General features: G+C 46.7%; 5 protein-coding genes across 5 annotated transcripts; 3 read left to right on the top strand and 2 right to left on the bottom strand.

The window, feature by feature from the left end:
• Window positions 1-216: 216 nt before the first annotated feature.
• On the top strand, window positions 217-1,205 carry EYB26_003108 (uncharacterized protein; the record flags this gene model as incomplete). Its single annotated transcript, XM_054262411.1, has 4 exons — window positions 217-319; window positions 410-431; window positions 526-635; window positions 703-1,205. The coding sequence occupies 4 exons, from the start codon at window positions 217-219 to the stop codon at window positions 1,203-1,205; spliced, it is 738 nt and encodes a 245-aa protein (XP_054118386.1).
• A 6,668-nt stretch (window positions 1,206-7,873) lies between these two features.
• EYB26_003107 (uncharacterized protein) lies at window positions 7,874-10,138 on the top strand (the record flags this gene model as incomplete). The annotated part of the gene is made up of 3 exons (XM_054262410.1): window positions 7,874-8,197; window positions 8,279-9,936; window positions 9,991-10,138. 3 exons carry the CDS (start codon window positions 7,874-7,876, stop codon window positions 10,136-10,138), a joined length of 2,130 nt encoding a protein of 709 aa, XP_054118385.1.
• A 1,320-nt stretch (window positions 10,139-11,458) lies between these two features.
• EYB26_003106 (uncharacterized protein) lies at window positions 11,459-13,128 on the top strand (the record flags this gene model as incomplete). Its single annotated transcript, XM_054262409.1, has 2 exons — window positions 11,459-11,898; window positions 12,003-13,128. The coding sequence occupies 2 exons, from the start codon at window positions 11,459-11,461 to the stop codon at window positions 13,126-13,128; spliced, it is 1,566 nt and encodes a 521-aa protein (XP_054118384.1).
• Window positions 13,129-14,597: 1,469 nt separating this feature from the next.
• On the bottom strand, window positions 14,598-17,088 carry EYB26_003105 (uncharacterized protein; the record flags this gene model as incomplete). The annotated part of the gene is made up of 3 exons (XM_054262408.1): window positions 14,598-16,567; window positions 16,697-16,813; window positions 16,986-17,088. 3 exons carry the CDS (start codon window positions 17,086-17,088, stop codon window positions 14,598-14,600), a joined length of 2,190 nt encoding a protein of 729 aa, XP_054118383.1.
• Window positions 17,089-23,254: 6,166 nt separating this feature from the next.
• EYB26_003104 (uncharacterized protein) lies at window positions 23,255-26,195 on the bottom strand (the record flags this gene model as incomplete). Its single annotated transcript, XM_054262407.1, has 2 exons — window positions 23,255-25,234; window positions 25,287-26,195. 2 exons carry the CDS (start codon window positions 26,193-26,195, stop codon window positions 23,255-23,257), a joined length of 2,889 nt encoding a protein of 962 aa, XP_054118382.1.
• Window positions 26,196-26,446: the final 251 nt, after the last annotated feature.

The following is a 26,446-nucleotide window of genomic DNA, read 5'->3' as shown; positions in this document are numbered from 1 at the left end:
CACTCTCTTATCACAGAACGTGATTTTTTTTTCTTGGGTCAAATCAACCAAATTATCCAATTGTGGAGCGCCAAGATTTCATCCACGCTAAGATAAGGAACATCCTATCGCCGATATCCCGATGTCTCGGAGAGGACGAGGGGCATCAATCTGTCCCCTCTACTCCGTAGAATCTTCAGTTGATAATTGTACGGAATATTTGTTTGATCTTGCAACATGGCTACTACAGCTCACGGATCGTATACGGGACCTGCACAGGTCTTGTCGTTTGATGGTCTCCTGTTCGACTTTGACGGGACTATAATTGACTCTACGGCTGGTATGTAAAGAAGTTCGAGAACTATTGGAGCTCCTGAGATTATTGGGCATTTCAATTGATGTTCAAATTTCTAATTGCTGATTGTGATAGCTATCGTCAAACATTGGCACGAGTTAGTATAACCCCTGTACATATGCACATATAAGTGTATACAAATATATATGTCATCAAGGATTCTTTCTCATCGCTCGGATATATATATATAGACTTGGCGAAGAATTGGGTGTAGACCCAGAAGCAATCCTTGCCACCTCCCACGGAAGGAGAAGTATTGATACCCTAGCTCTATACGACGAGAGCAAAGCCAATTGGGAGTGTAAGTTAATTATCCCTGCCTGCCCATCAGCATCCTGGATATTCTAACAGCGAGGGGAAAAAAAAAGTCGTCAGCGCAATTGAAGGTGCTCTGCCACGAAAGTACGGCCAAGATGCTACTGAAATACCTGGTGCACGGAATCTTCTCAAACAACTAGTCGACGCCAACGTTCCCTGGGCAGTAGTCACATCCGGAACTCGAGCATTGATTACCGGCTGGCTCGAAGTGCTCAAGCTAGCACACCCCAAGAACCTTGTCGTTGCTGAGGACGTGCTACAAGGTAAACCCGACCCGCAATGCTACCAACTCGGTCGATCAAAGCTCAGCAGTGATGTGGGATTCCCGTCGGACTCAACCAATATGCTGGTCGTCGAGGATGCTCCGTCCGGTATCAAGGCTGGTAAAGCCGCTGGGTTCAAGGTCCTTGCTCTTGAGACAACGCATACTATCCAGCAGCTCAAGGATGCGGGAGCGGATTGGATTGTGAAGGACTTGAGAAGTGTGCAATTCAAGTCTTGGAGTCAAGGGAGCAAGGTGGAGATTGAGATTAGAGATACGCTGCAGTCATGATTTTGAGAGATGCGAGGAGAAATGATAGACGGGTCATTCGTGCCATACAAACGGCCGGTCATTTGATGTGCTTTGATATTGGTATACGTATCTGCAAATAGATTAGACAATGATACATACCTTGGTAAACATGAATATCCAGGATGCCATAGAAAATAATGTGATATATGACCTTACATAGTGTGCAACTGACCCTTTCAATGTTGGATTGTTGCCACGGTTTCGCCTTGAGATTTCATTTCTCTCCCAGTGCCTACATGGAGATATCGTTCATATCACATGTATATCTATATATATCCATATACACATATGATGGCATGCGCTCGACAGGTCTTATGCTCCGCAACAAACAGCAAACGTGCAGAGATTTTTCATCTGCAACTCAAGCAGAGTGAAGCTGATTCTTGCCTATTCAGTCCAACACGTGATGTGATGTAATGTGGTGGCTATCGCAGCAGGCGCTACCCTTGCACCTTCATAGCTAACCAGTCATCTTAATCACCTGATCCATGCTTCTGCCTTTCTTACTACTTTTCTTTTCCACATGAATCGTTAGTCAATTCTGTCTCGAAGACCGTGTTTGTCTAGACCCAGGGACAAAGAATAAGGATGCAACGGGTATATCGCATCCTTTGTTCCGTTTGGCACCTCACATGCAACCGGCGCAGCACAGATGTGGATCTGTCCTCTCCTCGACCAGAGCAACAGAGCAGGGGAGATGGTTTGATGTTTGACAGCTGCATGCGAGCTCCCGTCCTTCGGAAATTGGTCATCCGCTCTGGTGCAACACACAATTGGCGATAGCTCTTCGACCTTTGCTTCTTCGTCTGAACCCAAGTTGAAAGTTGAGGGATGAGCGCTGATCAATCGCAATGGCCGCGTGATGGTCAGCGTTGGTATGCAGCCGTGGCAAAGGGTGTCTATCTTACATCCTTTAGACATGACATCTACCCCATCATAAGACTCCCAGAAGAGGCAACTAGATAGACCACCAAAATAAGGGACGGCTTCTATTTCGGCAGTCGTCAAGCTTGGCATGCAAGAAGCAACTTTCGATCCGTGTGTAGATCTAGATCACTTATGGTCTGTGGCTGGTTTCGATCAGGAGAATGTGGAGTCAGGAGTTCATGTCGGAGAGAATATCATAAAGGTGTTCGCATCGATGGGCTTTACCTACCACTGACTTCGCACCAGATTGCTTCTGATATCATCCAGAGTCAGTGGCTCATTGGTCAATAGTGATTTCGACTACCTGCAGAGTAAGCTTGCTCAACCGTGTGTAACTTGTTTGTGCCCTGACTGCTGCAAGGATGCACGGGGCCTGCTTTCACGTTTGTTGCTTGGCTGTTCAAGTTCGTTCAATGAGCTTTGAAAAAAAAGGAGCAAAAAGTAGGAACTGAAAAACAAGCAAAGGGGTGGCCGAACCGTCACGCTTGCTTTCCATCCCACTACGATACATACAGTAATATGCAGTACGCATGCGATGATGCGTACGCTACCTGACTGTGTACGGAGTACGTATTCGGGAAAAGTAAACATGCTGGGTTTTTGCGACTGGTCATCAGGCTGTAGCTTTTGGTCTCGGGGTGGATCTGGATATATTGCTGTGGCGAAGACAGTAAGGGATGTTACGGAAGTCGGAGCGGGTTGAGATATCCTGAAAAACGGTGATGCACACATACACACCAATTAGTTGCCTAGAGTCGGCGGCAATTTGGCTCTGTAGAGTCGTACGTACGAGCATGAGATACGCATGAGCAGTGGTATCACCATCACCGGGATGTCCTTTGACAGGTAGGTGTGACCGAAAACTAAACGACTGGACAGACAGACCAGTTGACGGGTGATCTCCAAGCCTAAACCTGCCGCTCGGGAACCGCTCGGATTTCAGCACACGTATTCCGTGGGTTTGCCGACATTAGGTCTTTCCCTGGGCCTACAACAAGCTGGATTGTAGATGCCGAGCACGATCTGTACCTATTCCGGATGTTACTCTTTGAACAAGGGTTGCGTGCCAATCCAGCGGCTTGGGTTTACGAAGAAACTGGAACAAATGTGCTCACTGCTCAGATATTGTCGCATCGATCGATCCAGTGTGGTGTGAGATGGATCTACACTCCAACGTCGGGAGTGGAGTGATTTTCTTTATTTTCTTTTTACACAGTCTACTACGATCATGGTGACGACTGATCAGGATCCGCGACGGGATAGTGTCGTAGCCTAGCCTTCCTTTCCATCTTTGCTTTTTTTCTTCTTGTCGCGCTTGGCTGTCTAACCAGTGGCCATCCATCCCATCGTACTAATCGCCGTGACCATGATTTGCAATGCATGCAGTGACTCGAGTGATGCACAAGCACGATGCCCGAGGCAAATGGCCAACTGATCAATCACGATGCAGGATTGAGCGCCAGGCCCAGAAATCCCAAAATGTGGGAGTGGGAGGGCTCGAGCTTTCTTTATTTGCTTTTTTTTCTTTTCTGTTCCCTTCCCTTTTCCCTTTTCTCTGATTGACAGGACACTGGAAAGTGTTGGGGACAATCTTTGTAGGGCGGCTCTTGACAGTGAGCCGGCTGATTTAATTAGACTTTTGGCTGCTTGTCAGTCACATTCGAAGCAGTGATGATGTTTTAGTTGGTGCAGTGACGCGTGACTGACGTTTTATTCTGGTCTGGTCTGTAGAAAGGAAAGAAGTGGTATGTACAAAAGTATCGTAATTACTCGTAATAGCCATACCTCCTGCTTGGCGATACGTACCTTCCTTTTTCCCATCCCTTCAGACACTCCCCCTGTAGCTTCCAAGTTCCCACAGGGAGCACTGCTTCTTCTCAGAGACCAGTGCTGATTAGTTACTCAGTCACAACATAACCTTATTATTACTCCGTGCACGGAATACTGTAGAATACTAGAAAAGGCATTAGGCAGAAGCCTTGAACGTATCCAACGCAAGCCACACCGGAAACCTGGAGGATCTACCGATCACCAGTCCCTAAGATCTACTTCGACAAGCGCGGAGGTGCCTCCCTCCTCAGTGCCATGAGAGAATGACAAATCATTAGCGTCGAGAGGGGGGGGGGGGTATTTTTACTATTTTAGTCCATTGTTAAGAATAGGATACAATTAGCCCTTCTTTGTGGAGGGTGTCGTCAGTTGACAGCCCAACAGCCTTTAAAAAAAAAAACTAAGCAAAGTGACAGTAATAGCCTTATCGGGTAAGTTCAAGGCAGGGCTGGCTGCTGTGTACCTCATTTGGGTTTGTCGGTTTGAGTACGGAGTAGATTTTTGAGTTAATTTAGGCGGGATCAGGCCTCTCTTTGGAGAATTAAATAAATTACATCCGTACAGAGTTTGGTAAGTACAGTACTAACTTAGAAGAAGAAGTGACAGGGCGATAAGTTCACTTAGTTATTGTCCTCGGGAGATCTTCTTCTGCGCCATGATTGTATCGGATGTTTCCATATCTATCATCTACCTGTATATACTCACTGACTGGAGTTCTCTATATGGTACGGTACGTATTCCGTAATTTTTCTTTGCTTCTACCGTTGATCGACACTGATCTGATGGACTATTGATCTTTAGCTTGGCACGTACGGAATGGTTACGTATCTTAGTGCCCTTTAAGTTGGTGGCTTGCGGAGTATATCCGGGTTACTGGTACGTCCGGGACTCACGGAGAACCTAGAAGACATGTAATTTTTTTTTCACTACCATAATGGAAGGAAAGCAAAAGGGGAGCTGGTGATTGGACGGGGTCAATTTCGACTCTTGAGTCTTGACAATCATGGTTACACAGCAGTGACCCTGTCCAGTATTTCTACCACTCGAAACAAACAGGGAGAAAAGATGAGATTTGAAGGCCCTCGGTTCTTACTCGCTCCAACTCTCAAATAAATAAGAGACGTACACAGATCACCGTCAGACAGAGCAAGGTACGATCATGCTCTGTAGCACAAGTAACAACGTCCAAGTTGACCAACATACGTAGCACGTCAAGGAAAAACACATGCACAATAATTCTGTCTGACAAACGGCCTCTGACTGGCCGCCTGGTCTGAGAGTGGATCCACGCTAATGCAGGAACCATTTAGCGCCGCTCCGTCAAACCAATAATAGCCGTCAGCCTCACATAAACTTCGTCTGGAGTAAAGAGTTGTTGACAACTTAGCCACAGCTTTAGCATACACTTTAGGATTAGGGGTAAGTATCGTATTCATACACGTAACTTTGTCTGTACGTACTGAGCAGTCCAGTCCATGTACGTAGTAAAAAGTTCCGGAAAGAGAAGGAGATCAAAAACATATCATCGACATTCGTGATGGTTTTGTGCAACCTTTTGGCCCACCTGCAACGAACACGATGTAGGCAGCTAGCTGTACGAAGAATTTTTTACGAGCTTTTTGATGTGGCAACTTGTTAGTTAGTTAGTCACCATAATTAGATCCTCATATCGTTCACGTAATTACTGAATTGGGAAATATGCACACCGAATCAGATGTTTGCAAAAACCCGGAACTTTATTTTTGGGATGGTGATCTTGGTTTTATTTTCCTACAAGGTAGGATTCATCAAACTTAGCCGGGAAGTGTACTACGTACGTTCCGCAACAAAAACGAACAGATCTAGTTTTGATCAACCCTTGACCGTTCTTGCTTGAACCCTGCAGATGTTCTGCAGATAAGGTGCAGGAAGGGAGGGGAGGGATGTGTGTTTGGCCACGAAAGACGACCCCCCGACTCGTGTAAGTTTGTATTTTCCTTTTTCTTACCTCCTGAAACTTTCTCCTTTTTCCCTTTAGTTCTATGATCCGATACTTTTATTCTTTGGGGGCCTATAGTTCAGATCTATGTCATATGTTTGTTGAAGGTTAAATAGGGAAGTACACAATAACCCTGTACCTATGTACTCCGTAATTCTTGTATATACTATACAGAGTACATGCAAACTGCCGCGCAGAGTGGGTGTCCTTTCTTCTTTCATGTGATTTGAGAATTTAGCACTGATCTAACTCGAAAGGTTTAGCCCCTTGATCCGTGCACTTAGCGTCTTTCTCATACTTGTATTTCGAATACAACATAAAGTACGATTCACTTACTGTAAAACCAAACATCCTGTGATATGATTGGGTACTTTTCCTTTGTGCTGTGATCTTTCCTCTCCTTTCTTTTTTCTCTTTCGACATTTTTCTTCATACTACGTCTCCATATGACTTGATATCAAGAGGGCTAGTTAGGGCATCGTGACTTAAACTTGGTCAGTCAGCGTAACATCTATCGTACTTAGCGTACTACGTAAGTTGGGTCTCTCCCTTTGGGCCCCTCAAGTGGAGTCCGTAGCCTAAAGGCCGGCCCACTCGGCGCCAAAGTGCAAAGGCTGAGTTGAGTCGTTCTATTCTGGACTCGAGATTTAATCACACACAGTACGGAGGAGACAGTGGACACTGGTCACTGGAGAGGACACTAACCACGGAGTGCATGCCATGGCTTAGCCTTCGACTACCTACATACTTAGTACTTACTACGTAACTAAGTTAGTAACTACTTACTGCTTACTGCTTACCATTTACCACGGACTAGTACCAAGTCAGCTAGTCTTTCCTGGTACCTGGAGACTTGAGCACACCAATGAGAATCTGATCCCTCATCATCCGCGATTCCGTAGATTCCGTAATGCCCATGGAGTAGTGGCTTCAAAAACCATGTTCCCCACGCTGGCTTGGGAGATGTTCCGGCGTCGACCTAGCACATGCCGACAGACTGCTTAAGTGCTAACAGTTGCCAGACTCTGCTATTCTAGTGCGACAGCTTTTGCATAAGCCCTAAAGTGATAGTGATACCCGAGAAACACCGGTGTATCGTAACATTACAGCTGTGGCACAGCTGTGTCGTTTAGTCTGTATGTATGTAATAAAATACATGCTAAAGCTTAGACTCACTTTTAGTCCCTGAGCAGTGAGCACTCTCCTCTCTGTGGGCTTAGGAACTTAGGATTAGGATTTGCACTGTCACTGGTCGCTCCTTCCTCATGTCCTCCACACTTGCCGCCTTCCACTTGCTGCTCATCCGCCGATTCATTCACTCACTCACTCACTCTCTCTCTCTCCATTCGATTCCACTCCCTCTGTTTCCCTCTGCTCGTTCATTCATTCATTCACCTTCTTTCTTTCAAGTTTCCCCTCTCTATTCCTCTCTTCCAATCGGTCGATCGTTGCTGTCTGAGTATTCTTTTGCCACTCTCTTTTCTTTTTTTTGTTCCTCTCCAATTATCTATCGACTTTCCCAGACTCGAGTCACTCCTTATTTCTTTTTCTTCGATCGCTTTTATATTTCTCGATTTTTAGGATATCCAACTAATATCCCGTAATACTACTCTTCTCGATAATTATATTGCCGACCCTGTCCCATATTTCATACTCGTTCTGCACATTTTCGGCTTAATCTACATCGCCATTTCTATCGCTTGCGCTCTATCTTTATACCGATTGATACTTGGATATTATATCCGCAACAGCCTCTGTTCTGAAAGCCCATGCAATAAGAGAATTATTCTGGAAGCTGCCTGCCGTGCAGCCTGCACCTCCTATACCTGATCAATTGCTCGTGGTTCGTACGCGTTTCGCGAACTCGATATATTCGGTTTTGTCAAGAGGGTGAAGGACAGCCTAACCCATTATGAACTATCTGCACCACCCTGCGTACCCTTACGGCGTCCATGCCGGAATTCACTTGGATCAGCCAGGCCTTGTCCACCCAGCAATAGCCAACAACATAGACGGATATGTGTTGACTCGCCCTGCTTACGAATTGGCCGACTACTACACTCATATGCCACTGATGGAAGACTACGAGGAATATTCTGAGAATCTCTCTCGCCCAAGGTTGACCAAGGAACAAGTAGATACGCTCGAGGCCCAGTTTCAGGCTCATCCTAAACCAAACAGCAACAAGAAGCGCGAACTGGCTGTCCAGACGAACCTAAGCTTGCCTCGCGTTGCGGTTAGTCTACTATCATTTCTTTTCGTGCTTGAGAGTTAGAGTCAATTGGAAACCGGTACTAACGATTTTAATGTCTATCAGAACTGGTTCCAGAATCGACGTGCCAAAGCCAAGCAACAGAAACGCCAGGAAGAATTCGAGCGTATGCAACGAGAGGCCAAAGAGAAGGAAGATCAAAGCAAATCTATCAAAGATGAAGAACAAGACTATGGACTGCCTGGTTGCGACCAAAAAAGCCCCATTCACAAGGACGATAACAGCCATGGTACCACAAAATCCCCAACTCCGACACAAGCATCCAATTATACCAAAGATCGACCTCAGACTTCAGACAGCTCATCGCTATCACGGCCAAAACACCAAAAGACCGGTAGTGATCTTGCTCAAGAGAAAACTTATGCTTCTTTGCAAAGGGCAATAAGTGCTGCAGTGGCCGCTCGTGATCAGTACACTGGACCTTCCGATGATCACATCTCTGTGGGGCCGACAGACAGAGCTTTCGATGTACGACAGACAAACATCCCCGTCCCCAGCGCAAATAACACTCCTCAGACCTCTGCAAATTCGACATTATCAGAGTGGGGCAGCAGCCGGGATTCATCGATTGCTTGGACGCCGTCACAGAGTCCGGAGGAGGGTTACGAATTCGGCAGTCTCAACAATGTTCCGTTCGCTTCTGAAGTTGCACAAATGGATAACTCACCTAATCCGGATGTGTCTACATCACATGGCTTTGGTAGTATCACTTCACGATCACAACAGATGTGGAACCCTCAGTTTCAGGGAAGGGCAGAGATACACGCCTCGGATCCCATGTATGGGTCTTTGTCATATTCTTCACTTCAACCACCTTCGGCCACTTCGTCGCGGCGCCCATCGGCTTCAGAAGAGCTTGCCGACAGCATAAGCGGAATTGGAATCAATACTGCGGCTTTGGCCGGTAGCATGGACTCCTCCATGTGGCGGCGGCCTGAGAAAGAGCTAGATATCGCAGCTCGTCGAAAGAGGCCCCGGCCCGCCGCTATTGGTACTGCTCATCATCGACTTTCGACCAACCCTTCTATGGTGTCGCCAAATGCAAGGATGGCAAACTTTGGGGCCCCCCATACGATTCGACATGCCAAGTCTTCTCATACTTTAGGCTCACGGTATGCGGGTGTCCGGAAGCTGTCAGCTACTCAGCGTTCACCCCTGGGCTATTCAAGCTTTGCAGAGGCGGCAACAGCAGCAGCAGCAAATGCTAGTTCGGAGTCGAGACAAAAGCACAGGCTGCACACGTCTGCATCTGTGGGCAACCTGGCGCCTCCAACTCCACTTACTCCAGAGGACTTCCAACACATGCTACTGACACCAACAACAAGCGACACTCAAATGAATTTCTCAACTCCGCACTTGACAGACACACAAGGCAACTTTCCCGTCACCCAGTCGATGCAGATCAACGTTGCATCGCCACCCGAGACACCGCTGACCTTGGATGTGTTTTCAGCAATGCAGTATCAGAACATGGCACCCCCCTTGTCAGCGACTCCTCAGTATGCATCGTTCACAGACTACTCGCCCATTACGAGCGAACCATTGACCGGCGTGAGTTGGGCTGTCTCAACCCCTGATGCGTCTTTGTTTCCATCGAGTCTTCAATCTCAACGGCAGCAGCCTCCTATTTACATTTATGAGCAAGATGATGACGAACACCAAGATCCTAAGTGGACGTTGAGTGGAGATGACGGCTCGTCTCTGTATGGGTCGACCAAGGCATCCGCGACACCTCCAGCTAACATGATGACTGTTAGTGAAGAACATGATCCCAACGGCATGACTCAATTCCATATCCACGAATTTCCCAAGCAGCAAGAAGCGCATCGAAATGTAGCGCAACAATTGGCGCCCCAGATACCCAAGAATTACACTTTCTCGAATCAGACACCAAGCGATTTTTGAGCGTTTACATTATCACGTTTATCACGCTATTACACAATAATTTATAATTTTTAATATCCTTTCTGTCCTTCTCCCTCCTTTTTCTCTTCATCTTCTTGTTCCTGTTTGAAAAAAATAATGATGGGCTTTTGGAAACATTTTTCTTTTTTGGAATGGAGGTGCATATTCTTGGGAACCCTTGTATTTCATCGGGACAGTTTTTACACATACTGCTTGAATTTTCTCTTTCCTGTTCCCTTCAACCTTTGCGCAAACGCTACTACATATACATTATCGGCCTGTAAGGGGTATTGGCGAACAGTGTCATGTTGCTTTTCTGCTTTTTTTTTTTTACCTAGGTACGGGTTATTATTATCGTTGGATACCACCCACTCACTATACGCTATATACTACGATGATCGGTTTCAACTCCTTTCTTTCCCAAGCATATTCTATTTTTCATGGCATTTAGCGTTATATTCGAATTATTAGTTAGAGAAAAGGAGTGCGCAAGTGCTAGGTAATAATAACATATACAACGAGGCTTTGGCTTAATTTGCGAGGAAGACAAAATAGGCATTAGGGTTCATCTTATCTGCGTCTAAACTGTTTTATACCTAGGTAGACAAGCCAATTGAAGCGAATCTGCTTCAAGTACATTTCCCGATAACAGCCATGTCCTTCGTCACGGAAAATAGCAAGTCCACGCAGTCCAGATTTTGCTTTTGGCGGATGTAGACTATCACGAGACGAAGCAGGTTCGACCTGAGGTGGTAGATAAGTAATGACTGACGAGGAGCTGGTAGTTGATTCGAATTACCTAGATACTGCCTATAGGAGCACTTGATCTGGTTACATAACTTCTCCTGTATCTACTTTTCTTGCTGTTCCTTCTGAGTACGTACTTCTGGCCCTCACATAAATCAAAACATATAAAATCCAACCGATATCGAGAACGAATACATTACATAGTACAACTTCCGGGGATTTTCTTCGGCCAGAAGGATCAACTAAGATATCAATAGAAGACGATCGTATTGCTTATAAATCAAATCAAAATGGTTTAATCTAGATTCTATGCACGCCCTACATACGGGTGTTGCAGGGGTAGGATGTAGATTGGAGATTGGAGATGCTTAGAGAGACGTTGAAACTAGCCAATCTTGATTTTTAGAGATGTTGGCCTCAAGGACTAGCCTCACTTCATGCCACTTAAAAAAAATATATCCGTAGAATTCTTTCACAATCAATCTCAGATCATGCATAGTAGAACACTTCACGGTGTTTTAACACTTGAAAACCTAAACCCGCCTTTTTTTTTTTTTTTTTTTTTTTTTGATCATGGAAGCAGAAGCTAACAGCTGCCCTAATACTGGAAGGCACATTGTTTACCTGAACCTGTCATTCGAGACAGTCCTTCCAACGCCAGTACGGTTTGTTGACACGATCCCTCCGCCAGATCTTTTGAAACTAGGCTCGCCGTATGACTGGTCACCGAAACGCAAGTCGTTCATCACATATGTCTCCTGCATCTCTACACTATTCGCCTCGTTCGCGGCGAGTTGCTACAGCCCCGGCGCAGAGCAGATGGCCGCCGAATGGCACATCAGTCAAGTTGCATGTCTTATTGGGATTACCACCTTCTGCGCTGGATTTGCAGTAGGCCCTATGTTTCTGGCGCCCTTCTCGGAGATCATTGGGCGGAAACCCGTCTTTGTAGCCACTGCGATTCTGTTTATGGTTTGCCAGCTCTGCTGCTCGGTTACTAGACTTTATGGAGGGTAAGTTATATATGCCTAGCTATAGTCTTTGGATAGTCTTTGAGGTCTTATTATGGTCTATTTTTCTAATGTTATGTGTGTCTGTGTGTTTTTCCGTCTGCCAGCATGCTAGTTGCCCGTTTCTTCGCTGGGATCGGTGGCTCTACGTTCTCAACGATGGTTGGGGGAATTATCGCAGACATCTATCTCCCACGAGACAGGAATACGCCAATGGCCTTGTTCTCGGGCGGAGCTCTGTTTGGAACTGGGTTAGGCCCGCTAGTGTGTGGCTTTATCGGGCAGTATACGACGTGGAGATGGATATTCTACTTGCAGATCATCATTGGAGGTATTATCACTCTAGCGGTGTTGTTATTCTTTCGAGAGACACGCAAGGACGTGGTGCTTCGACAAAGAGCTCAGAGACTGAACGAATGGTACGAAAAGCTCGAAGCTGCGGGTTGTTATGGTGTCAAATTCCCCCAACCTTGTGGAGGAGGCAAAGAGGGCCGCGGTATTGATATCCTCCGTATCCGGTGGAAGATTGCCGCGGATGAGGAGCGAGCTGGCGTGGGAGAAATGCTTCGTATTTCACTAACGCGTCCATTCCTGTTGCTGATCACAGAACCCGTTGTCTTCTTCTTTTCGTTGTGGGCGGCCTTCAGTTGGTCGGTTCTCTATATCAACTTATCAGTGATTCCACTGGTATTTGAAACGAACTATGACTTCTCACTATCCCAGGCAAACTCCATCTTTACAGCAACTTGTGTTGGTAGCCTTCTCGCCATGACTATTTCAATCATCCAGGAAAAGACGGCCGTGCACCGCCGTAAGCACTGGAATTCTGTCCCAGAGCACCGATTATACTTCAGCTGCGTTGAAAGCACGTTACTTCCACTGGGTCTCTTTCTATTCGGTTGGACCTCGCAATTCCAGGTCCATTGGATTGTACCGGTTATTGGAGTAGCCATTTCCACCATTGGGATCTTCTCCGTTTATCTCGCGGTCTTCAACTATCTCGCCGATACGTATCATAGCTATGCGAGCTCTGCACTGGCTGCACAGAGCTTCTGTAGAAATATGCTAGGGGGCATTTTCCCTTTAGTATCAAGGCAACTGTTCAACCATTTGTCCTTTGGTCCGGCGGCGAGCTTGCTTGGTGGCATTGGAGCTGCTTTGACGTTGGTGCCGTGGTTGCTTATTTTCTTTGGGCCAGAGATTCGTGCCCGGAGTAGGCACGCCAAACAATAGGACGGAAGAGGTATCATTTTGACGGTGTTTGGTTGAAATGGTATTCATTTTCTAGACTGGAATCTGCACAGCATAGCATCAGCTGACCCGGCCCATTGTTGCCTTCTGTCAGATCAATCTAATTTTTTTTCCCACCAGCTCCCCATGCTGATCCAGACTCTCTCCAATCATGTTCACAAAAATTGCTCGGGGCGTCTGGCAGCAATTTGGGTAAATCTTCCCCTGCCACAGCCTCAGGTTCTGCTAGGGTAGAGTTTGAGTTCTCTTGTTGCTCTGTGGAAAGCTTTCAGAAGGCCATCATGAGTCGAACCCATCAGATAGGTGTTTTCGAAAAGACTTTTTCTCTAAGTAACGAGATCTTGCTCGTTCAAGCTGAGAGTGCTTCTTGCCTCAGAAAATTAGAACCAGGTTCACGGGCTTTCCTGCTGCAGAGCGTGAGGAAATGGAAAAGCTGCGGTCGATGGGACTATCTAAAGTCATTATGAAGTTAGACTGCAGAACAGCCAACAAGGAAAGAAGACAGGGGTGGGTGTAGTCACCGTTGGCCAGCCTTACCTACCCTACCGTACTGCCTTACAGGCTAGCGTTGTACGCTGTTGGTTAACTCCTACCAATACTGAGTTGTAACACCGAAAGAATAGGCACTTTCATATGGTCTGCTTGATGGTACGTAGATACCTAGTGGATATTATGCGTACCTAGCTAGGTAAACGACCTAGGTAGCTCCTCTTTATATTGAAAAATGCCATTAAAAAAAAAACCAGGTCCTGGTCCTAAGAGGCTGTATCACATCAGTGACATGTCCATATGGTATTTGGGTAGAGAAGCTAGGATGTATTATATAGAATAGAATAGACTAGATGTAAATCTGTGGAATCAATACGATAGTTATAAAATGCATTTTTTTTTTAAAAAAAAAGAGGAATAAAGCCATAGTCATGCCATCTCAGCATGGGAATGCATTCTGAAGCGTATTAAAATAAAATAGGAGAAAAAAGAGCGACTAAAAAGAAGGGCAGAAAGAAAATGAAGGGGAGAAGCACAAGAGAAGCGGATAATTTGGAAAATAGAATAAATCTTCCTCAATTTTCAATGTTCGAATTTAGATATCAAAACTCAAATCAATTACATACTCGGTCAACCAATCAAACACATAAAGACAAGTCAACCAAACCAAATACAAGGAGTGGGGGTATATGACATGAAAAAATTAAAGAAAAAGAATAATCACTTCCATCAAAGTGATATGTGGAGAAAAAGAAGAATTAAATACTAATCAGGCCAATAACGACCATCAATTTATAGGATCAACCGTCATCAAGAATGGAATCAATGCAAATCAAACACCAACCCGACATTGAGCGAAGATGATAGAAATGATGGAATATACCCTTGACAATAAACACACAAGAGATAGATGGTAGATAAGATGGTATAGAGAGAACAAGACGAGTGAAAAAAAAAAGACACTAATAACTGGACCATCCTCCTAGTGGGCTACCAGCCTGGCCTTGTTGGGGTTGCCCAGGTTGTATGTGTCCGCCCCCAGCTGGAGATGGCCAACCTGGCATGCCGACTCCAGCTCCCATCGCCATTGTCATTCCACCCGCTTGAGCAGGCACAAATTGTTGCTGAATGGGGGATTGAGCTTGTGCATACATAGCTCGAGGGTTTGGTACGTTGCTATACGTAACTGCCCCAGCTTGGTATCCCATCGATGGCATGCCCGGTTGCCCAACCTGGGGGTGCATCTGCATGCCTTGGGGCATCGCTTGTGTGGGCCGTGCCTGATTGTGTGGCGACTGCGATGGATGCGGTTGTTGACCACTGCCTGGGTGTGACGACGGGCTTTGTTGCGGTATTTGTCCTGCGTATTGTGACATTCCCATGTGAGGTGATGCGGACAGGGTTGGTTGTTGATGCTGTGGTTGAGGCGGTGGTTGTCCCCATATCGGCTGCGCCTGCGATTGATAGCCGTATGTTGGTGTCTGTGATGTCGCCGATGACAGCGCCGCTGCATTAGCTTGCCTCACGTGGAGCGCATCAGGCAGGATACCATGCATATTGTTCCCTAACGGTGACTGTACGGTTACCTGCGACGCTGTCTGCTGTTGTTGACTGTACGCAGTCTGAGATGGTGGAGTCATCAGTTGCGCCTGTTGTTGCCCGGCAAGAACCCCACGATGCTGCTGCGTCGTCTGATTCATTATGGCGCCTGAAGGCGTCATTTGTGGTGACTGCAATGGCTGCGAGGCCGGTGCCGTAGCAGCTGCGACTACATCGGCATGAGTCGGCGAAGATGTGGGTACTTCACGAGGTGTTGTATAAAATTCTTCCAAGCCTTTTTGCCTAAACGCTCGCTGTGTGTTTAGGATTTTGTTGAATTCTGCCGTGTGCGTAGCCTGATTGCGAATCTCTGCAGCTGTGCTGGGTTGAGATCGGTCTTGATATGCCTGCCCTGTCATTTCCTGCCGAGGACGGGGCATAGAGCTATATTCTCGTAATCTTGGGTCATCTGTCGTAGGCGCTAGGTGAATCATCGGAAGTGGCGCAAGCGAAACGCCTCCATGGCCTGCTAGACCGGGAGGTAGATGTGGCATTCCTTCAATTGCAGTGCTATAAACGATATCATTTTGACCAAGACCTGGCAAAATACCGGCGTTGGCAGCGGCCTCTGCAGCAGCTGCGTCACGAGCCTTGGCGGCTCCAGGCCGCTTCTCTCCTGCCAAATCCTCCTCGGTAAATCCCTGCTTTCTTGCCTTACTTTCCCAATAATCGTCACGAACTCGCCTACCGTCCACAATGACACGGCTGCCAAACTGACGGAACATGGATCGAGCGGTTACAATTGCAATCTGACGAGATCTGTAAGAGTATGGAAGAATGTCTTGTTGAATGAGATCATCTTTTTCGATTTGACTTGCGATAATCTTGAACAGCGATCGGTTTTTGTTGAAGAGCAAGTAGGAGTCGCGGTAGCCGAGCACTCGCGCACATTCGGTTGCCAGCATGAATAACTTGTTTCCGCGACCAGGTACGCGAAAGGTCCGACACCTATACACGCGACCATCTTTCAAATAGCCATCCATATCAACTTTGGTCTCTCCAGCATCGTCCCATTCTTTAGCTAGGTATTCGTCGCGACCTTCATTCAATGTGTCTGTCGTGTGATCGCGCACTGTCGGTAGAGCCTTGACTAGCGTTTTTGTAGGAGTTGTTTTCGCAGGCGGCGAATGTTGCGGGGGTGATATAGATGTCTGGTTAGGGAGAGGTTGAACTGACAATTGCGGCGTTTGCATTGCGCCAGCTACGGCTGAGGGATGTTGGTGAGGAGGAACGTAGTGTGTATTTGTAGTGTTAGTAGTGGCACTTGACGGGCGCGACGTTTTCGGGGGTCGCCCACGCTTTCGTCGGCCATGTTCATCATGATGTATCGAGTCTAAATGTGATTTATTGGTATTAGTCTCATCATTCGGTACTTAAAAAAAATTCAGGTCTGAACGTCCTGATCTAGGTCGAGATAAAGACGAGAGACGACAGGTCAATGGACAATAAGAGATATACGTACGATCTTCATGATCTCCGCCGTCTAACCCAGTATCACCATATTGATCCGGAGATCGACTTCGCTTAATTCCTCGAGGACTAAGATTCGATGGTGCAGTGGTCGGCGCAGAAAGCGACGCTATTAGGAGCGAACAAATTAGCATCAAGAACTTTGCGAAAAATGGAAATGCATCACAATCGGGCCATTGATTCAGGAGATCTGTCATTTATTCGACGTGAAACGAAGACTTCCGCGAGAGGCCTCAAAGAAACAGGTAAGAAAAACATAAACAAACATCCGAATCCCATACCGGCAGTATTCAGCGCTGCTGGGTTGATGGTGCCCGAGCCGTCAATAACTTCCCCCGACATGCCATTCATAGGCGCCGAGGACTGATGAGATGCGCTATACATGTTGTTGTTATTGTTTTTGTTGATGTTGGCCCGCGAATCTAAGACAAAGGCCGCGAGGGCCACGACGGTCGGATTCGGCGACGCGGTTTGTCCAGTGTTGATGCGAACGCGAAAATACCGATATATCGGACAAAGGAATTAACGGTCAACAAATAAAACCAATGAAAGAGCTGTCGGACAGCACACAGGTAAGGTTTGCGGGATGCGGACGTTGCATGCAGGTTGGTGATTCGAGAAAAGTGAGATCGTGAGCGGATTGACAAGGTTGGCGCGGTCGCGGATTGGGTAAGCAAGCTTTACCAACAAGAGTAGAGTTGCCAGAGCGGGAAGGGAAAAGAGGGGCGCCGGCGGCTGGAAAAGAGATAGAGCGCGTTGTGGCAACGCAAATGTTCAGATAAGAAAGGATGTTATGTTCAGCCGAGACGCCGCACCGCCACAGAGGAGGGCAGGTGATGCGATTGTCAAAGTGCAGACTCTGGCTGGTTGTGTGCTGTTAACAGTTGGGCAGTGAGAGAGGCTACTCTCTGTACGTTGTAGAAAGCAGCTTGGTCGGGATGACGATGTCTTCAAGAGCTTTCCGAGAGCCGTTGTCCCAGTAGGTACTAGTTAGTACGTAGTACGTACACAGTACATACCGCAATACGTATATTTCTACCAGTGGTCGTACGGTGTCAAGTGGGAGGGGGCAGAGGGGCAGGCTGGCTGCCGCGCGGTCTGTCTCGTGTTTGTTCTGTCGGTCGGCTGAAGAGTAGCAGATCAGCAAAGCAAGACACGAACAGGCGCTGGAGCGGGTAGGGCGTTCACTAAGGATGAAGATGGAAGAATAGGAAGTGGTGACGACAGGCAATAACAATCGATGATTGACTGTTGATTGTCGATTTGACTGGGGACAGTCAATTAGTGGTGAAGATGCAGGGACTTTTGTCAGAGGCTTTGAGTGGTGGAGGTGCGGGCGGAAACAGATAACAATAAGAGCAAGAGGCGCTGCGTGGACGAGGAAACTGGGAAGGAGGCTGCCTGGCTGTGCTCTATGTGGATGTCTCGCAGGATAAGTGGGGGATTATTGTCTCGTTTCTTTTTCCGTGCTTGCCTTTGCTGCTGTTTGTTTTGCTTTTTCTTTCCCTCTGCTCTGGGCAGGCACTGTACGGAGTAAGTATAGTAACAGGGTGTATGTATTTCGTAGGGGCGCAGCCTTTTGAAGTCAAGCAGGCAGCTGCATGTGCTAGTGGACGAGCAGGGGGAACTGACCTTGGTAACAGACGGCAACAGGTCAATGGGAAGAAGAGCTGTTTGATGTTTACTCTGGACAGCTCAGAACAGAGAGGGAAAGAGCAGGTGCGCTGAGGGTAGGTAGACACGGGTAGAGGAGCAGAGTCGTCCCAAGGTTGCACCTTCCCTAGAATGCTTCGGCGGATGGCTGAGCGCCACGCCGTGTGATTGGCTGTCGTCTCAACGCGGACAGCCCGGAAGGAAGAGGCGCGAAGATCGGTCGAGACAAGCAGCAGGTTACGGGCTGATAGACTCGACCCAGTATATATATATATATACTACGGCTCTGGATAGATCGTGCTGGCGGGCAGTCTCTGGTCAATACATTGATTTCTTGACGTACGTATATGTTGCGGGTGTGGGATTGATACGCGTCTTGCAAGCGATGGCGCAACGCACGCGCTCTGATGATTACCTCGAGGCTAGTTAGGTAGCGGACTACGGAGTCCTAATCGTAGATTAGGCATCCTTCCCAACGTCCAAAAGAGCAACAAGCCCGATTGATTGGTCGCTGATCGGCCTTGAAGATCGGTAACCTTAACTTTTGGATAGATAAACTCCATAAACTCTCCCGAGTGGCACCATCCAAGCGATCATGGAGGGTTCATCTTCGATCGAACATTCGAATACAGACCATGGAGCAAGGAATCAGCGCCACAGCGCGATAGTATATCAACCATGCCGTTGATCAGGCAGGAGCATTATAGTTTCCATATAGTGATCATTGGGTACTCGAGAGTTGCGGTTGCACCGGTCCCGGGCAATCTAATCCACGGGCTATACGAAGCACTTGGGGTCAACTTTGTATACAGAAGAACGACCAGAATGGAAAGCATCAGATTTGATGAAAGCCTCAGTTTTACGCCGATTGACCAATTACTCCGCCAGAATGGAATAAAAGCAATATCTCAGCTAATCGAGGTGAGACAGTCTGAACGCCTCATCTCTTTACGACTTCGATTCTAAAGTACGTACGAAAAGAACAGCTAGGGTTCGAGATATGGATTGATACCTCGTACAGCAGGCAAAAGCAACTCTCATTTTCATTGGAGCTGTGTTTCGCGTAGAATGAACGGAGTTAATAGTACTTACTTAGTGCGTCCTAGCCTCCCTCTCTAATTTGCATATACAGACAGAGGGAGATGGATCGACGAATGCCTGCGCGCTCACTACGACTCTTGACGTCGCCATAACATTCGTCGATCATCGGACGCGCCAGAATTTCGTTATTACGTACGGACTAAAATTCTAGATGCCGATCATAGGAGGAGAAATTACGGAGTATTCAAGCAAAACAGAACAAAGAAACCACGAGATCTGTCATCATCTCGTTTTGGGCTTAGCTGGGGAATATCGCGGCCAGACTCAGATCAGACTACTACGTCGTAAGAGAGTTTTGACTCAGAGAGTGTCGGTGTCATGCGGCAAGTCCAAATCGGTGGCATTCCGGATAGGCTTGAAGCGGTTACATTGGACCATGACTGTACTCTGTAACTAACTTAGAAGGGTCAAATGATGACGAAGAGAAGAATCAAAGAACGAAAGAAGCACCACGCTGTGGAGATGGCAGTTACGGCCTACCCGCCTGCCGCTGCCTGCCGCTACCTGCCACGAGCAGACGCGGTCTGTGCACGACCCGTCGCGGCTTCCCTGGGAGCCAAAAATCAAATCAAGTCCAGTCGAGAAGGAATGCGCGTAATAAATTACCTGCATGTGACAGAATTCGATACGGTACGCGTAATTTACACAAGAGGTCGGAAGTGCGATCCGTACATTCGCTCCTGCTTCGAGTCGTGTCTAATAGTTCTGTTCAGGATTCACATCTCAACTAAGGCCACCGAATAGTCTCTGATTGCTCGCCTCTCCTCCTGTCAATCTCCCGCCCTTCCGGCTTGTCCCAGAGCTCTAATTCAGCCGTCCTTATGCGAACCAGTGATGCCACCGGCGCAAGCTTGTTTCGACCACATTACATTCCTCTTCCACTCTCACATGCTTGCCACGGTTTCAGGTCGCTTCAGCTTGCCCATCTCAAATCGCTGGCTCGTTCGGGTTGATTCGGCATGTGAGCTGAGTAACTCACTGTTTGACTGGCTGCTGCTTTCGTCACAGGTCGTGCTACAGGTCAGCTTCTGGGCGGCCATGCTCAATAACTATGCTGCAGTGCAGTCTAGCCCTGTTTTTAGAGTAACGACCGAAACAAACAGAGCATAGGTATGTGCCGACTATGTCTTTTGTTCTGCCAGAAACCCTCTCTAAAAATTGGAACGACAAAGATTGATGAGCCTGTGAGAAGAACGATCGGCCAATCAGCGTGCAGACTGCCATTCCAATCTGTATCCTCGTGATAGATAGATCCTGGTCTTGCAGCAAGCTAAACGGTAGCAGTACTACCTTGTCCGGGCCGGAGTAGTACTATCTTCTCACACTATGCATTCGATTACCATGATCAATGCGAATTTGTCGACCGAAGTGGAGCCTTGAAGAACACCACGGCGCTTTGAGAGGCTTTGCTTATGGGTGTCAAATTCTTGACGAATGCTTACCACGGAGTACATGCGTACATGGTGCTCAGCCGCCTATGGAATGCGTATGGCTTGCATTGGTTTGGGTCCGATTGACAAATACAAAATTATTTTCGACTTAGTTAACTTAACTATAGTGACTGCTTATCAGAATAAAGCTCGGACCATCATGTTTGGATGCTTGATAGACTATCGCTCGTCTATCAGAAACTGACTCATGCGACGATCTTCAACATACTCTCTAATCAGAAATATCTTGTACCGGGTGAGACGTCTCAAACTAATGCTTTCAGTTAATCAGAACTGCCCGAAAACATGTCTGCTATAAGCGATATTAGTTGCATATGATGCAAGAAGATTTTGTCTATACCAATCTTCCCCTCTTCTATCCCCGCTTTGTCCAGACCGATTGGCGTCTCAGATCCCGATCTCGTGATAAACTCCACGTTAGGAAATCCGTATTGACATTCACTAGATTTCAAGCTGCTCGCTAGCGAGAAAGTTCCTCCTCTCTCGATATCAATTCGTTATTCGCCAACAGTTTGAGAGTGGACACCGGCTAATACATTTGAACCGGGTAGCCCATCACGATTTATGTCAATGCATCAACGTTAAGACACGTTGAGCATCGGTTAAACAGAATACGATGCAAGGTGATAGTGATGAGATCCTAGTCCCTGACAGTGACACAGACGTAGTCCTAATCCGCCTCGCTGTACTCAACGCCAGTCCGGATTTATAGTTGTGGAAGAATCGTTCCACAGATGACGACTCCTGGATCACCTTCCTCGCGCAGGACTGAGTATGGATGGATGCACCAAGCCTAGACAAGCTATACCTGCATTTGATTGCTGCCTACAATGACTAGGCGAGAAAGGGCATAACCCCTATCTTCTTCGACTAATATAACTCTATATCTTGGAACTTGCCAACCCGAGCCAAGAAACTTCCAAGTTACCAGACTATGACTAGACAGACCTATAATGTTGAAAGGAATAACCCGAAAGGGCTACCATTGTTCCTACTCGGGCCCACACTCACTCATCACTGACTGGTCTGCAGAAAGTTGACGCGTGATCACTTGGATATCATGTCTAGCGACATCTAACTAGCTTCGTTTCCGTCAATTTCCCGGACTCAAAGAAATGATTGGTTCATGAGATATACGGAGAGAATAAAGAAATGATAAAATTATTGAATGAATCCCATCAAATCAAGTCCTAAATAAAGAACAAAGATTCAACTGGAATTAGATCACGTCCATGTCTGGGCAGGGCCGAGTATAAACCCAAACCTTGGAACAGGCATAAAAGCATCCCTGGGTCAGCCCAGATTCAAATGGAGATTCATTTTCACAACGAATCATCTTTGTTTCTTTTGAACCTGGTCTGATTTACAGAGATGGCTTTAGATTGGACTTTTTGAGACCCAAGATTTTGGAACTGAAGTATCAGACCGAGAACCTCGCTTATCTTGTTATTCCAATCTTTCTTTCTTTTTTTCTTTTTTTTTTTTTAAATTTATTGGATCTAAGGTTATCGATTTACGAGATTGATTCATGTTTCCCTAACTTATTTGATATTCTTGGAGTGCTATATAGAAGCACGCCACATTCGTTGAATTTAGTGAGGCATCAATGTCTCCTGGGTACATGTATTTACGGCTCCTTATGCAACATTGAACTCAGACGTACCTTAACTAAATAAGCATCTGACAGAATACAAGTCACATATAAAGAGTCAATCAACATGTAGATTGCCTAGAACCTATATGGTATAATATGCCAACATTTGAAAGGATGGAGCTTTTTGTTATTTGCATTTACATATATAGATTTCCGCTATTGCTTGCTGTTAACAGCTTAAACCATACGAATCTTCAGCCCGCCCAAGCGACGGGGGGTATGCCTATGTATAAGAATTAGCTTATCAGGATTAGACTAGATGTTAAACATATGGAGAGAAAAATCGTTTATATAGGTATTGAGATAGTGGATTTCATACATAACTATCGCCAAACGTAGATATGAGACGTTAGGGTTACCTATAAAAAAAAACCATCGATAACCATGAAGGACGTTGGCGCATCTTATTTTAGTCCAAGGATATTACCTATGCTCAAAAGGATCATGCTTTTACTACAGTTAGTTCAAATGGTTATCTTTAGTTATTATGTAGTAGAACTGGCTCGTCATCATCGTAGTGCAATTCTTCCTACATATATACCGACCACACAGGCGTACCCTGAAATCCGAGAAGGCTCCTGACAGATTTGCAGTCACAGTCATGCATATATACAGAATAAAAGAGGTGTAAAATGTATTCTATAAGTCATATGTATATGCATAACATGTCTATTCGTGGTCACATCAAAGCTCAGAGAGCTAGGTCATCATCGTCATCCCAGCCCAACGCTTCATAGATAGACTTTACAGGCGTACTCTGAACGACCTGGGCAGAGTCATCTTGTGGCATCACTTTTTGTTTCGGTTTTGCTTTAATAGGCGTCTCGAAACCAGGCACAGGAGACGAAGGCGTCGTCATCGCCTTTGGCGCGGAGAGTTGTTGTTGGGTAAAGAAGATTTTGTTCTTTGCTGGAGGTGTTTGGTTAATTGAGAATGTCTTATCCTCTGAATTAATATCAGTGTTTTCTGGTTCTGGTCGACGTTCGTCAACCGGGCGAGCCGTCATTGCTGGAAGGGTGGGGACTTTGAACAGCGCTCTATTGCATGGAATGGAAGAAGCCGGTGTATTGACTGCAATGGCTTCAGCTTCATGGTCATCCATGAGACTCAGAGGGCCGGATCGTCTCGAGACCCCGCGAGACGGGGTTTCGGTTATACTGTTGAATTTGCGTTTGGATGTAACCGAGCTAGTCAACGTGTTGGTTCGAATAGTTGAGCCAGGGACAAGGGAGATATCACTTCCTAGCTCTGGAGAGGCCTCATCTGCACCTTCTCCCTGTTTGATACTAGAAGGTCTTGCAAAAGGACCGCGAGGAAGAGATGGTTGAGATTGATGCTCAACACTCATGTCTTTCTTTCTTGTGCCCCTCGGCGTCGCCATGACCTGTACTCCTTGTCCAAGAGGGTTGCGTACTGGGTTTTTGGATTTGCGAGAGCTCGACAAAGTTCTCTTCTCGGCTTGATCGGCGACTTCTTTCGAAACAAGTTCACGATTTGGTTTCCGTAGCGCATTGATTGCAGCGTCGAGTTCCTTCTTTTGCTCTATGAGTGTGTTCATCTTCTTGAGTTTCGCCTCGTGCACTTTGGCTGCGGCATTCAGGTCAACCTCGCGCTTGTCGACTCGTCTAGCGATCTGAATGCCGCCCCGTACGCTGCCGCCCAATGATGGTAGAGACGGTTCGACTGATTCCCGCTTGACTTCTTGTAGAGCTGGCGTAGTGCTTGATCTCAATAGTGATGGATGACGACTTCGTTGAGAGACTGATATCTGCTCATCGGTGAGAACTCGTTGAAGCATACGACGAGGTTTCTGTTGCGGTTGTGTCTTTTTGCTATTAGCGACACCAAACTGATTTTTCAAACCAGAGGCAGAGGTCGAGGCCTTTAGTTTAGGCGCCGGACGACTTGGGGAAACTTCGCTGGCGCCTCCCAACTTCTTCTTGATAGTCTTGCATTGTTCTGGAAGTCGCGATGCGTAGAACGGAATGATGACCTCGTTGCAGAAATCTCGCAAAGCGTCGCTCTCGATCTTCTTTCCAGAAAGATGATTGTTGGTCGTCTCCTTGAGAGACTCGGCAATGACACCCTCGCCTGCACTAATAGCATGCCAAATACAAAGTCGATCGATGAAAAGCTCAAGGAGCAGATTCAAGTTCTCCTCTTTCTTGGATTTTGACCGTTTTGTGCTCGACCCGCCTATCTCTTGTCCTTTACTGTCTTCAATAGACGGTGTCACGGTAGTCAGTTCCAAATGTATAGTCTCAAGAATAAGAAGGATTTGCAGCTGTGTCTCTCGCAACCTCAAATCTGAAACGTGCCGTTTGATCTCTTCATCCTTGGACTCTTCCAAGCCTTCCTTATTTTTGGACACTTGTCTCGATTTCCAGTACTTTTGTAAAAACTCATCTTCGCCAGTGTAGAGCCCGTTCTTGCCTAGCTTCTTCTTCTTGCTCTTGCGCTTCTTGGGACGCTCATCATCGGATAGTAACAATGCCATATTGCGAAGAATCACCGGGAGAGTTTCTCGATATTTGGCGTCCATCTTTTTGACGGATAGAATAGATTCTCTGTATTGACTGGATAGGCTCGGGACGTCCTCTTTTGGGCTGTATTGTGCAAATGCATTCCGGCATCGTGTCAAGGGACCTTTGGCAAAGTACGCCACGGATGTCTAAGGACTATTAGTACGTACCACGTTGGGTAGGGATATTATATAAACATACTTTTGAGATATAGAGAGTTTCCAGATACTGGGTTCTCAGATTTTCCATGATAACATCTGGCGTGGGCAATGTGTCTTGCGCATCGCCTTGAGCCTCAGGCGGAGGTGCTTGAACGTTATTCTCTGGCGGAGTACGAGTATGTTCCTGCATACCAGACTCAACGCCATCAAGTGCCATGAACGAATCTCCAGTATATACCTGACTCTCAGCCACAGCGTCATGATCGTTGCCAGAACAATCCTCAAACACCACAGAAGCATCAAATTTACCCTTTGTAGCAAACGGGTCGAATCGGGGGATGTCGTCAGGCAATCGTGCTGCTTCCCTCCAGTCCCAGCCGTTCGTTGAGTTACTCGACCTAGGAAGATCTGTGCTTGAACTCCATATGCTGAACCTTTTCAGGTTTATAGCAGCAGCCGCTTTTGCAGCCACCCGAATCTCGCCTTCCTCGATATGTGACTGAAGTTTGGTCATTGCGAATATTCCCGTCTTCACACGCTCTACCGCGTATATAGCACCATTGGAAAGTGATCGCGTTGCCAGCACGCTGGGTTCGGTATCCGTCACCCCCGCATCGTTTCGAGGGAAGAACATCCCTTCCAAGACTGCATCGTTGCTTGCGAAGATATTGTTCGATTGAATCGCTGTCGATGTATCGAGCCATGAGAATGGCAACGCCGAGCGAGGCAAGAGTTCGATCGGTGCTAATTTGTATTCATTGTCTGACAGAGACGAGGCGTGTCCCTTGACCGTAAATACCGTCTGCGCGGAAAAAGTCTGTTCGACATCGTCGGCATGAAATATTTTGCGCCTTTTCAATGGTGGAAGAGACGCTGACGGTCCATTGATTGCGTTCAAAGATGTTAGACTCGTTGATTCGAGGATGCCTGAAATTCCCCGGGAAGCCATTAACGCGCCTTACGCGACGCGAAGCATAATGTATTATTCTCGAATATGTGTTCGTGGACTTCTCGAGATCAAGGGAAGAAGCAAAGACATATGAAAATGAAGTGTTCAAAGAAGTCTTCCTAGGATTGTAACTGGAGAGAAGAGTGTTTTGCAGTGTTCATGCATTGATAAGTGGAAGACATGCGAGGTGCGGGTCCGATCTGGTGTCACGCGTTTTGATGCGGTACAACATGCTCCGTACACTAGTGCCT

The sequence above is a fragment of the Talaromyces marneffei genome, chromosome 2 (genome assembly GCF_009556855.1).
Source record: "Talaromyces marneffei chromosome 2, complete sequence".
NCBI lineage: Eukaryota > Fungi > Ascomycota > Eurotiomycetes > Eurotiales > Trichocomaceae > Talaromyces > Talaromyces marneffei.
Note: the sequence above shows the minus strand (reverse complement) of the source record. Positions and strands in the feature narration are given on the sequence as shown.